Source organism: Chiloscyllium plagiosum, unplaced genomic scaffold, assembly GCF_037043375.1.
Source record: "Chiloscyllium plagiosum isolate Xiang-an unplaced genomic scaffold, Cpla_swu_hap1 HiC_scaffold_2, whole genome shotgun sequence".
Taxonomy (NCBI): domain Eukaryota; kingdom Metazoa; phylum Chordata; class Chondrichthyes; order Orectolobiformes; family Hemiscylliidae; genus Chiloscyllium; species Chiloscyllium plagiosum.
The window spans coordinates 110,798,537-110,812,839 of NW_028270140.1; the positions used below are offsets into that span (position 1 = coordinate 110,798,537).

General features: G+C 42.7%; 1 protein-coding gene across 1 annotated transcript in view; it reads right to left on the reverse strand.

Moving 5' to 3' along the window:
• Positions 1-4,843: 4,843 nt before the first annotated feature.
• Positions 4,844-14,303, reverse strand: part of LOC148151963 (uncharacterized) — a 44,845-nt gene continuing 35,385 nt past the window's right edge. Inside the window, exons 2-3 of the mRNA XM_087993992.1 lie at positions 6,651-6,783; positions 4,844-5,516 (exon numbers count right to left, since the gene is read on the reverse strand). Of these exons, the coding sequence (XP_087850118.1) occupies positions 4,844-5,516; positions 6,651-6,783 (806 nt within the window). The remainder of the gene's footprint in view (positions 5,517-6,650; positions 6,784-14,303) is intronic.

A 14,303-nucleotide genomic window follows, 5' to 3' on the forward strand; every position in this document is an offset into this window, starting at 1 on the left:
GGGACAGCCCTGCCGGCTGCCCCTAGAAATATTAAAATTGCTTGATCGTATCCCGTTGATAATGACCGCAGCGAGAGGTACACTGTAGAGAACCTTTACCCATCTTATGAAAACTTCGCCCAGACCAAACCGATCTAGAGTATAGAAAAGGTACGGCCACTCAACTCGGTCAAATGCCTTCTCTGCAAAGAGAATCACCAATCCCTGTATTGACTGCTGTTGGCATGCTTGAATTACGTTAAGCAGCCTCCTAACATTATTGAAGGATCTGCAACCCTTCATGAAGCCCGTCTGATCCTCTTTAATAATAGAGGGTAACACAGTCTCCAGCCTTAACGCAAGAGCCTTAGAGATGTTCTTAAAGTCCACATTTAAGAGCGAGATGGGCCTGTATGAAGCACAGTCTTCCGGATCCTTCCCTTTTTTAAGGATAAGTGAAATATTGGCCTCTCTCAGAGATGGTGGGAGACAAAGATAACTGTATGAATCATTAAACATATTCAACATCGGACCTGACAGTATACTTATAAATTCCTTATAGAATTCACTGGGAAGTCCATCAGGACCGGGAGCCTTTCCACTCTGAAGCTGCCTCACAGCTTCCTGCACTTCTTGCTCTGATAATGGGGCATTGAGAAAGGACTGTTGTTTGGGAGTCACACCCGAGAGCTTCAGATCTCTAAAAAAGGATTCCATTTTGGCCTGGCCCTCCTCACAATTCTCAGACTGATATAACTAGAGTAGAATCTCTGGAATGCCACATTAATCTTTTTAGAATCACATGTTAGGTTCCCAGACCCGTCCCTAATCGCTGTAATGGTTTGTGGGGCACTCTTCTTTCTGGCAAGGTATGCCACGTATTTGCCTGGCTTGTCACCATGCTCGTATAACCTTTGCTTTGCAAAAGCCAGCTCCTTCTTTGCCATCTGCGTGAGCACGGAATTTAGTGTAGAGCGCAATGCCGTAATCCTCTGTAGTTTGACCAATGAGGGTCTGTCAAAATAGGCCTTCTCGGCTACCTTCAACCGTGCTTCAAGGAGACATTGCTGCTCACCCTTCTGCCGCTTCCTACTTGTGGAATATGAAATAACTAACCCTCTGGCATAAGCTTCGGCAGTTTCCCAGAGAACAGATGAGCTATCAACCGAGCCTATGTTGATGTCTAGGAATGCCCAAAATTCCCTAGAGAAATACTCCACAAACTTGCTGTCCATGAGAATAAAGGGGCCCATTCGCTAGTACCTTGAATCCAGTGTAACATCCTTAATTTTAACCATGAGGTACACTGGAGTATGATCAGAGATGGCAATATTACCAATCGTACAGGATGCCACCAGATCCAGGGTTACCGCAGGGGTCAGAAAAAAATCAATCCTCGTGTGACATCTGTGCGGATTGGAGAAAAACGTGAAATCCCTACCTGTAGGGTGGAGACACCTCCAAACGTCCACCAATCCTAATTCCCCACACAAACCCAATAACTGTTTAGTTTGTGCAGAGGGTATCGAGAGACCTTTAGGCAACCTGTCTACTGTGGGATCCATGAGGCAGTTAAAATCTCCCCCTATAATGATGTGCTGAGACTTGAGACTTATCAGTTTAGAAAAAGCATCTACCAAGAATTTAAGAGGATGAGCTGGGAGACAATAAACATTTAAAATGCCATGTTCTTCCCCATTTATCAAGGCTTTAAGAATTACAAACCTCCCGTATGTGTCCCAACAATTTAAATGAGAGATTTTTCCTTACCAATATAGCCACTCTCCTACTTCTGGTATCAAATGATGAAAAATAAACTCGGTCAAAGCCATTCTGCTGTAATTTCAGATGCTCCTTGTCATCCAAATGTGTCTCCTGTAATAAAGCAATATCCACCTTCTCCTTTCTAAGACTCAAGAGTACCTTCTTTCTCTTAATTGGTGAGTGACTTCCCTTGATATTCCAGGTACACCATTTAATCAAATCATTAGCCATAATCTTCTGCAATTACATTTAAATTCCAGAGAGGAGGAACCCGAACCACAAATTGCTGAGCCTTAGTGTTGCAAGGTCTTCCCACCAAATATAAAAACTACATAAACTAAAATCACTACATTTAACAAAGATACAAAATTATTAAAAATAAAAAAACAACAAAAACCAGAAAACAAACCAACATATAAAGCGCCAATAGTGCTGAGTAGGGGAACTCACCCCCTGCCCAGAGGGGGCAACTACCCATCCCGAACTGCCCATAAATAGGCATCTAACCATCTCAACCACCTTCACTTCTCCCAGCTAGATCCGCATCGCAAGCACAAGCTAAAAAGAATAAACACCCCATAGAATATCAATATGAATAAAAAAACATTCTTTTATTAAAAAAGGGGGAATAAATACCCCACCCATCCTTTGGTATGTCCTAACTTAGAAATTTAAAATGTACATCTTAACCACCACCAGACATAGTTTGAACCAAATTATTATCAATAGAGGAAAAAAACGGATTTCCTCCATTTCTTTTACAGAATGATAAACGCACACCCAAGCAACAATATTTATACATACTACAATGGTTTAATTTAGGTTAGTTTGTCCACAAAGTCTCTTGCCTTTTCCGATTTGTCAAAGAGATGCATGGATCCATCTAAGGTGATCCGAAGCACTGCCGGATATCTCAGGGAGTACTAAATCCCAAGCTCCTTCAGTCTTCTCTTGACACCATCATACGACTTTCATTTCTGGATCACTGCTGCTGAAAAGTCCTGAAAAAACATGATCTTAGACCACTCGTAAATTAGGGCATTTGGATCCTTCCCCTGGAGTGTGGAAGCCTCCATGACTCTCTCCTTATCCCGGTAATGATGGAACTGCACCAGGAGAGGACGAGGGCGTTGACCCAGATCCGACCTCCATGCTGCGATCCGGTGAGCCCTCTTTATCTTCAATCCTCTCATGACAGTCTCCAAGTCAAGGAATTTTGGAAGCCAATCTTCATTAAATTCCGCAGGCCACTCACCTTCCTTACCCTCAGGGAGACTGATGATCCGAATGTTTTTTAGATTTCTTAGATTAGATTACTTCCATGTGGAAACAGGCCCTTCGGCCCAACAGGTCCACACCGACCCGCCGAAGCATAACCCACCCAGACCCATTCCCCTATATTTACCCCTTCATCTCACACTATGGGCAATTTAGCATGGCCAATTCGCCTAACCTGCACATTGTTTTTTTGGACTGTGGGAGGAAACCGGAGCACCCGCAGGAAACCCACGCAGACACGGGGAGAATGTGCAAACTCCTCACAGAGAGTCACATAAGGCGGGAATTGAACCCGGGTCTCTGGCACTGTGAGGCAGCAGTGCTAACCACTGTTCCACTATGCCACCGTGCCGCCCCTGTTTTCAAGATCATCTACTTGGTCACGCAAATTATGAACCTGCGTCTTCGGGGCTTGGATCTCTTCCTTGAATGAACTGCCATCAGCTTCCACCACTGTGAACCTGTGCTCCACCTCATCCGTCCTCTTCTCCAGGTCTCCCCAGCTGCTGCTCATGCTTCTGCAGCATGACAGAGACTGGAGCCAGCTTCTCTGCAACCTGTTTCCCCAACATCTTGCGAGATTTCGAAAGCTGGTTCACCAGGTCCTGGAGAGTAATCTGCTCCGAGGCTGCTGCAGGCTGAGATGCAGGCCCAGCCTCAGATGCTCCTCCTCCCTTTTTAGCCATTTCTGGACAGCTGAAAATACAGGTAAGTCAATTTTTAAATGTTTCTTGGGGCTCCACAATCCTTTCAATGCCCCAAGAAATCCAGATGACCTGGGTTGCGTGGGTTAAAGAACCATCCTGCGCCTGCTGCGATGCGAAGCTCTGCAGTGTGATCTTCTCAGATCGCCGCCATCTTAGATCTCCGAAAATTAGTTTAATGATGTGAAAAAGTCTACACAGAGGCATCCCATTGCCTTCCTTCCTGAAGGCCTCTATTTCTCACTGTTTTAAAGCCTCACTGTTTAAAAGTAATTTATTGTGTGACTGTGAATGAATACTTTATTGAGCATGATTTGGAGATGCCAGTGTTGGGCTAAGGTGTACAAAGTTAAAAATCACACAACACCAGGTTTATTTGGAAGCACACTAGTTTTCGGAGCGTCGCTCCTTCATCAGGTGGTAGTGGAGGGCTCAATCCTAACACACAGAATTTATAGCAAAAATTTACAGTGTGATGTAACTGAAATTATACATTGAAAAATTGATTGTCTGTTAAGCCTTTCATCTGTTAGAATACTGTGATAGTTTCACTTCTTTCATGTGTAAATCAGAACACTTTTTCTTAAAACGTTGCATTCTCGGGTTAGCTGTTAACAATGGTGATAGCTAGACAATATGTTGAAGGTGTTGGCCCCCTGTGTTCTTTGTCTATGCCATGATATTTAGATTGATTTTAATCTAAAAAGTGAGATAACGGAGTTTTACATTAATTCATGCAGTTTTCGAGCTCAGAGTTCTACATGAATGCATGCAGTTTTTGAGCAAAGTACAATGTAACCCTGAAAGTACAAATTCACCCCACAAAATATATGTGTGCATGTGGGTCTTTGTCTATCTGTGTGTGTGTCTGTCTGTCTGGGGTGGGGGTTGTGAGTGTGAGAAAGTCTGTGTGTGTGTAGTAAGTGCAGAGTGTCTTACGTCTGTGAGGGGGTGGATGTGTGAGTGTGGGAGTGTGTGTGTCTGTAAGGGTGTGTGTGGGTGTCTGCGTGTGTGTCTGTGTATATGTGTCCGTGTGTATGTGTGTATAGGAGTGCCTGTGTATGTGTGAGTGTGTGTGTGTGTAGGAGTATCTGTGTGTGTGTATAGTGCAATTGTGGTCACCTGTAATGTGACATGAACCCAAGGTCCCGGTTGAGGCCCTCCTGATGGTTGCCGAACTTAGCTATCAGCCTCTGCTCGGCCACTTTCCTCTGCTGCCTGTCCCGAAGTCCACCTTGGAGGATGGTCACCCGAAGGTCTGAGGCTGAATGTCCTGGGCTGCTGGAGTGTTCCCCAACTGGGAGGGAACCCTCCTGTCTGTTGAGTGTTGTGAGGTGTCCATTCATCCGTTGCCATAGCCTTTGCTCGGTTTCCCCAATGTAGGATGCCTCAGGGCATCCCTGCCTGCAACGTTTAAGATAGACAACGTTGGCTGAGTCATATGAGTACCTGCCATGTACAAGGTGGGAGGTGTCCCCACACGCAATGGTGGTACCTATGTCCACACTCTGACAAGTCTTGCAGCGCCTACCGTGACAGGGTTGTATGGAGTTGTCCTGAGAGCCCGGCAGCTTGCTACGAGCAACCATCTGTTTGAGATTTGGAGGTTGTTCAAAGGCAAGTAGTGGAGGTGTGGGGAAGGTCTTGGTGAGGTGCTCATCCTCATTGATAATGTGTTGCAGGTCACGAAGAACATGGCGTAATTTTTCAGCTCCTGGGAAATACTGAACAACGAAGGGTACCTTGTCGGTTGCAGCACGTGCCTGTCTCCTGAGGAGGTCATTACGGTTCCTTGTTGTGGCACGTCGAAACTGACGGTCGATGAGTTGGGCATGTACCCCATTCTTGTGAGGGCATCCCTGAGTACTTCCAGGTGTCCGTCACGTTCCTGCTCATCTGAGCAGATCCGGTGTATGCGTAGGGCTTGTCCATAAGGGATGGCTGTTTTAAAATGTTTTGGGTGGAAGCTGGAGAAGTGTAGCATTGTGAGGTTGTCTGTGGGTTTGTGGTAGAGTGTGGTGCTGAGGTATCCGTCCTTGATGGAGACATTTGGCACGTGTCCAAGAATGAGACAGATAGTCGAGAGTAGTCCATGGTGAGTTTGATGGTGGGATGTAACTTGTTGATGTTACTGTGTAGTTTTATCAGTGACTCCTTGCCATGGGTCCAGAGGAAGAAAATGTCGTCATTGTACCTGGTGTACAATGTCGGTTGGAGATCCTGAATAGAGAAGAAGTCTTGTTCGAATCTGTGCACAAAAATGTTGGCATATTGGGGTGCAAATTTGGTCCCCATGGCTGTTCCATGTGTCTGGTTGAAGAACTGGTTGTCAAAGGTGAAGACGTTGTGATCGAGGATAAAGCGGATGAGTTGTAGGATGGTGTTTGGAGACTGGCAGTTGTTGTTGTTGAGTACTGAGGCTGTTGCTGCGATGCCATCATTGTGGGGGATGCTGGTGTAGAGTGCGGAAACGTCCATTGTGATGAGGAATGTTCCCGGTTCGACTGGTCCGTGGGTGCCGAGTTTGTTAAGAAATCCGTAGTGTCGTAACAGAAGCTGAAGATCCCCTGTACAATAGGTTTCAAGATGCCTTCCACATAGCCGGAGAGATTCTCACATAGGGTCCCATTGCCCGACACGATGGGATGTCCTGGTGTGTTGGCTTTGTGTACCTTTGGAAGGCACTGAGCCAGCAGAGGACAGATAGCATGAATAGAATGCTTCCCTAAGTACCTCTGGCAAGCCTCCTTGCTACTCCTATGACTGTTTGTGCATTTGAATAAAGTCATTAATAACCAACACTATGACATCATATCTATCCCGCGACTGAATAGGTGCCTGGTCTCTGGCAGTTCTTCAAATGCCAGTGACCTAAGAGTGTTTCTTCCTTGGCCAGCTGTGAAGACATGGTAGTGATGTGCTTACCAGAGTGTGCTCTTCACTGGTGGAGAGCATAGGAGACATTCTTGTTGGTGCACCTTCTGAAGGGCCTGTGTCTTCTTGGTCAGAGGTAGAGTAGAAGGTGATGTCACATGATGCTCTCTGATGCTACTTGTGCCTACAAAGGGAATGATTTGTGAAATTGGGCATGTTACGAATACTGTGTTGGTATTCAGAAAGCAGCATTGCATCTGAATCTTTCCTAGTCATCAGGACATGTAGGTCTCAGAATCACTACATGAGTCATCACAATCCTGTTCCACAATGGCAATAATTCTGTCCACACAGGGGATGAAGAGATAAAGGTCAAATGAATGCACTCCACCACTACCCTTGTCTCTCTGTCCCTACAGGCTCACTGCCTTTATTCCTGATGAAGGGCTTTTGCCCGAAACGTCGATTTCGAAGCTCCTTGGATGCTGCCTGAACTGCTGTGCTCTTCCAGCACCACTAATCCAGAATCCTATAACCTGGTGTTGTGTGATTTTTTACTTTATTGAGGAGCAGCTTCTGATATTGCCCACATACATAGGCTTATCGGAACTGTTCCCAATGGATCCAGTCCCAGAAACACTATGCATCTCCGTTACTGTCTGCACAAGATGGTGCAAATAGGAAGGAGATCAGAATTACATACAATATTCCAAAAGCGACCTAACCAATGTCCTGCACAGCCACAACATGACCTCCCAACGCCTGTACTCAATACTCTGACCAATAAAGGAAAGCATAACAACACCTTCTTTACTATCCTATCTACCTGCAACTCTGCTTTCAAGGAGCCATGAACCTGCTCTCCAAGGTCTCTTTGTTCAACAATACTCCCTAGAGCCTTACCATTAAGTGTTTAAGTCCTGCTAAGATTTACCTTTTCAAAATGCAGCACCTCGCATTTATCTAAATTAAACTCCATTTGCCACTTCTCAGTCCATTGGCCCATCTGATTAAGATTCAGATGTAATCTGAGATAATCTTCTTTGCTGTCCACTACACCTCCAATTTTGGTGTCATCTGCAAACTTACTAACTGTACCTCTTATTCTCACAACCAAATCATTTATATAAATGACGAGATATAGTAGACGCAGCACCAATCCTTGTGGCACTCCACTGGTCACACGCCTCCAGTCTGAAAAACAATCCTCCACCACCACCCTCTGTGGTCTATCTTTCAGCCAGTTCTGCATCCAAATGGCTAGTTCTCTCTGTATTCCATGAGATCTAACCTTGCTAAACAGTCTCCCATGGGAATCTTTGTTGAACACCTTACTGAAGTCCATATAGATCACGTCTACCATTCTGTCCTCATTAATCCTCTTTGTTACTTCTTCAAAAAACTCGATCAAGTTTGTGAGACATGATTTCCCATGCACAAAGTCATGTTGACTATCCCTTATCAGTCCTTGCCTCTCCAAATACATGTACATCCTGTCCCTCAGGATTCCCTCCAACAACTTGCCCACCACTGATGGCAGACTCACCTGTTTATATTCTCTGATTTGTCCTTACGTAAATAGTGGCACCATGTTAGCTCACCTGTGACTATCGATGATACAAATGTCTCAGCAAGGGGCCCAGCAATCACTTCCCTCGCTTCCCACAGAGTTCTAGGACACACCTGATCAGGTCCTGGGAATTTAACCACTTTTATGTGTTTCAAGACATCCAGCACTTCCTCTTCTATAATATGAACATTTTTCAAGATGTCGCCATCTATTTCCACACATTCTATGTCTTTCATGTCCTTCTCCACAGTAAAAACTGATGCAAAATACTCATTTAGTATCTCCTCCATCTCCGGCAGCTCCACACAAAGGCCGCTTTGCTAATCTTTGAGGGGCTATATTCTCTCTAGTTACCCTTTTGTCCTTAAATTATTTGTAAAATCCCTTTGGATTCTCCTTAACTCTATTTGCCAAAGCTATCTCATTTCCCTTTTTGCCCTTCTGATTTTCCTCTTAAGTATACTCCTACTGCCTTTATACTCTTCTAAGAATTCACTCAATCTATCCAGTCTATACCTGACATATGCTTCCTTCTTTTTCTTTACCAATCCTCAATTTCTTTCATCAACCAGCATTCCCTACACATACCAGCCTTCCCTACACATACAAGCCTTCCCTTTCACCCTAACAGGAATATACTGTCTCTGGACTCTCATTATCTGATTTCTGAAGGTTTCCCATTTTCCAGCTGTCCCTTCACCTGCGAACATCTGCCCCCAATCAGCTTTTGAAAGTTCTTGCCTCATACCATCAAAATTAGTCTTTATCCAATTTAGAACTTCAACTTTTAGATCTTGTCTATCCTTTTCCATCGTTATTTTAAAAGTAATAGCACACCAAAGTGCTCCCCCACTGACACCTCAGTCGCCTTATTTCATCACTCTACTCAGAGCCATTTTTGCTTCTTCCAATCTACAGACCCAGAAAAATAGCACCATCTTATTTCTCTACAAAACTCTGCTCCAGGCTAACTTAATACTCATGGCTTATATTTTTTAAGTTTAATCCAGAGACATATCTCAATGAAACATATAATCAAGAAAGAGAACACTCTACTCACTATTGTAGATTTACAACAGAGCTATATTTAAAACTATTCACTTATCTGTTTCTGTGCTGTGACCTCTCCCAAACAGATTCCTCCAACATCAGTTGTGAATTTCACTGTTTGTTAATTTTCCTAGATGTACTCCCATGTCCAGCAATACATGAATTCAACAGCAAAGGCATTAACTGTGCAGGTTCACTGATTTTTTGGCAAAACACTTTAAAAGCTATTTATGAGCAGAAATAGTTTCTCCCTCTGGGTTCGGTCTCGACCCCTCATGATTTTGATCACGTCTTCTTTAAGTCTTCAAATCTCAAAGGAAGGCAATACCAACTTTGACAATGTTTCCTTGTAACTGAAATATCTCGGTATGATGATTCACCAATAGATTTAGCAATAAAACCAGTATCTTCCCTGCCCTGCCTTGAAATAAAAGTAAATAAAACAAACTCCTCCTGCCTGCAGGGTGAATGTGCATTGTCCCAGGTAATGAGCCTGAGATGAGAAAATTGACTTTGATTCTATCTCTTGGCAGCATCCTGCAAGCTGTGACATCTCACAACCTGGCTCATCTGGTTTCAATAAATATCTTCAATCTCTGCTGTATCTTATGGCTTTCCAGTTACGTGTAATTCAATCCCAAATTCTGCTCCACAAAGAAAGTCAGAAAGCTTAACGTAACACTAACAAAGGGAATGAAATGATATTCCCATTGAAAGCAGATAGTCACAAATATGCTGCAGAGTATTACTACAGAAAGAAATAATCTGCATTGATATGGCAACTTAGCACTTCTCTGAACACACCAATGTGCTTCATTACTAATGAGTTACATCTGATTTGCCATATTGTTTTGCAGGTAGCTATGTGACAGTAACTTGTGGCGATCAGATAATGTATCTCTAGTGAAGCTATTTCAAGGAGAAATGTCAGCCAGCATATTTTAGCAGTTCTCTGATCTTTTTAAACAGTATTTAGGGATATTTTATAGCAAACAATCCTTTAGCTTAACTTGAAAGGGAAAGCTCTGGCTATTCAGAATTCCTTCTGAAAACATTCCTTTTATGGATCATAAGATATAATAAAAAAGCTTTAACGATGAAAGACCACACATCAGCAGTTTATAAGATAATAAATAAACAGGAAATATATAACAGTCAGGTTTCTTTTTATTAATGATACATTAAGTGTGTTGGATCAGTGGTGTTGCTGCTAAGACAATCTTAGTGGTGAACGTTGAAGTCCCCTACCCAGAGTACATTTTGCACCCTTGCCCTCCCAGTGCTTCTTCCAAGTGCTGTTTCAAGAACTGATTCATCATTTGAGGATGGGCGGTACATGGTAATCAGCAGGAGGTTTCTTTGTCCATTCATATATCCGGGGATGGTAAGGTGTTGTCTGGGTCATTGTCGGTATGGTATAATTTCATGAGTATGACTGTGTCATGTTTTTACCTGAAGAAAAGTTACATCCGAAATGTCAACTTCTCCACCTAATGATGCTGCCTGGCTTGCTGTGTTCTTCTAGCCCCTTGCTTCTCACTCTTGGATTCCAACATCTGCAGTTTTTTTGTCTCCAACTAATCTGTGAGACAGCTCTCCCAATTTGGCAAAAATGTGGACTGCAGATGCTGCAGATCAGAGTCAAGATTAAAGTGGTGCTGGAAAAGCACAGCAGGGTAGGCAGCATCCGAGGAGCAGGAAAATTGATGTTTTGGGCAAAAGCCCATTCCTGATGAAGGACTTTTGCCCAAAGCATTGATTTTCCTGCTCCTTGGATGCTGACTGACGTGCTGTGTTTTTCCAGCACCACTCTAATCTTGATTCAGCTCTCCCAATTTTGGCAATAGACCCCCGATATTAGTAAGAAGGACCTTCCAGGGTAAACAGGACTATGTTTACCATTGTTATGTCCAGGGCCTTAGTTGATGTCAGGTGGTCTGTCCAATGTTTTTCCTTCTTTCCTTTCAAATGGTCAAAGCAACTGAATGGCTTGCTTGGATGTTTTGGGGCTGAAGAAGGGCTTATGCCCGAAACGTCGATTCTCCTGTTCCCTGAATGCTGCCTGACCTGCTGCGCTTTCCCAGCAACACATTTTCAGCTCTGATCTCCAGCATCTGCAGCCCTCACTTTCTCTCAAGGATGTTTTGGGGGGCAATTAAGAGTCAATAACATTGCTGTGAACCTGGAATCACTCTGAGGCTAGTCCAGGCAAGTGTGTCAATTTCCTTCCCTAAAGGGCATTAGTGAACCAAACAGGCTTTTCCAAAAATCAAAATAGTTGCATGGTAAGATTAGAAATTTAATTCCAGAATTTTATTGAATGAAGATTTCATCATCCACTGTGCTTGGATTCAGACCCAGGTCTCTGGGATACTATACATGTATCTGGATTACTAATCTAGCTATGATTCCACTAGCCCATCACCAGCGTTTCCTCTGATATTCTTAACGGCTGCCCAGCCATCCAAGCCCCATGCATGGCAACAACGTCCGGAACCAGAAGTCGATACCACAATCGGCACACCAATGTAGGTCAAAGACTATTTTTTAAAAATTCAATTAGGGGAGTTATCAGGGCAGGAAGCAAAGCTGGCTAAAGTGAATCAACAAGTCAGGTTAAATAGTAACTCAATAGAGACATTGAATAGTATATTTAAAAATACACTGAATAGATATATACCAAAGAATAAGAAAAACTCTATGGAATGAGCATATCATCAATGACTAATTAAAAAATGTTAAATAGTATCAAGCCAAAAGAGTAAAATGTCAGTGTCGAAAGAGAGGTTTTCGGTCTGTAGATGGAACTAATTGCAAATAAAGCAAAGGCTATCCAAAATTAAATCAGCCGTGAAAATAAGGGCGAGAGCGAAAGTTAACCAGAAAACAAAAAAAGAGTTTATCTAAATACTTGAAGGAGTAAAAAGATTTAACAAAAATGAATTTTATAAAAAGTAAAACCAGGGAATTAATAATGGAAAATAAGATAATCGTAAATAAATTGAACAGTTACTTTGAATCAACCTTCACTAATGAAGGGCTTAGGCCCAAAACGTCTCCTGCTCCTTGGATGCTGCCTGACCTACTCTGCTTTTTCCAGCGCTGCACTTTTCGACTCCGACTTCATGATTTGGCATACAAGTAACATCCCAGAAGCAGTAATACATGGAAAGTTGGAAGAAACTCAGGAAAATTGTAATCACCACAGAAATAGTTAAGCCACAATTGCAATACTGAATGCAGTTCTGGTCTCCTTGCAATACGAAGGATTTTGTGAATCTTGACGTGTAGGGAGAGACTGAATAGGGCTATTTTCCTGAGAGTGTTGGAGGCTGAGAGGTGACCTTATAGAGGTTTATAAAATCATGAGGGGTATGGATAGGATAAATAGACACGGTCTTTCCCCCGGGGTGGGGGAGTCCAGACTTAGAGGTCATAATTTTAAGGTGAGGGGCAAGATTGAAAATGGACCTAAGGAGAGTTGTGTATGTATGGAATGAGCTGTCAGAGGAAGTGGTGGAGACTGGTACAAATAATGCATTTAAAAGACATCTGGATGGGTGTATGAATAGGAAGGATTTAGAGCAAATTGTGCCAAACGCTGGCAAATGGGATGACATTTATTTAGGGTTTGTTTCCATGCTGTACATCTATATAACTCTGTGATTATATGATACTGAGTAAATTGTTGGAGATGTGTGCTTACAAGTGTGCCTGATGGACTTCATCCGAGGGTCTTAAAAGAAGTGACCAGTAAGTTCGTTGATGCATTGATTTTAATTTTCCAAAACTGTCTTGAATCCGACATGGTCCCGTTAGATTGCAAGATAGTGCATTTAGTTCTAGTAAGGGAGAGACAGAAGCAGGAAGGTACAGGTTAGTTAGCTTAAAATCTGTTAAATAAAGTATCTGCTATATTTTTTTCTTTTCATGAATGATTTTCAAATATCTGTTATTAGACAAATAATTTCCACTGAATCAATCCTAAATTCTTGTTTCAAACTGTTTCGAAGAAAATCGAAATATGGTTGAACTTATAATTAAAAGTTTTTTTTCAATTGACTGATGACGCTTAATTCAAAGTGATGTCAAGCTAACATAGGATTCAATGTGTCTTCCTCAATTGTTGAATATTTTTACCAATGTGTAGTCAGTTTCTTTGAGCAAGTACTGACAAGCCATTTGATCCTCAACTCATCATTCTGCAATAAAACAACTCCAATGTTACTGGCATCAGCTTCCCGTTTCAATGGCTTCTCTTAATTGAATGATACCAAAGCTGGTGTGGTTGCACTTCCAAGTTTTCACCTAGAAAACAATAACACTAACGTGATAGCATTTAGCATTCAGTATGAGAGTGAGAAACATGGGTCAGAAACAACTGTGTTAACTTAAATAAGGGTAATTATAAAGGAATGAGGGTAGACTTAGACATGCAGAAGCATGTCCACTCCGTTGTCTGACCACTGTGACAACCATGACAGCTATCTGGCTTTTCGTCTGTGCCAAATGTTAAGGGATGCCAAAATTATTGTGAGCCTTTTAGTTCTGAATGAGGCAGAAATATACAAAAAAGTAAGGCAAGGCAAAGATTCTGTGAGATTTCAAGTAGGCGAAGAGAGCGAGAGAAATGCTGTAAAATACAACCTGCCCCAATGTGTGCGGTGTATAGTGGCCTAGCAGCAGCAATTCAATATAAGGTTCCAATATGCTCTGAATTACGGCATTGACATAGAGAACTGCATTCCATGTTAATCCAAGATGTGCAATAAGGATGTGCTGAGGCTGGTATTTGTCCAATACTGACCTTTGTGGAAGTGTCTATGGAGCATGCCTTGAGATCTTATAGAATGCTGGCCAACATGGAAGCATGAAGGAGCAAGCAGAAAGCTGACACTGTGAGATACCTTTGTTGGTTGACAGTTGTTTCAGACACATTTCACACTCTCAACCTGCATGCTGAAATCAACCATGTTATTGTCACTCTTTCCTTCAAGGTGAAAACTTGAAAGTGCAACCACACCAGCTTTCATATCATTGAATTAATTATCGGCATCTAGCTTCTCTCTACCATGTGGACAAAT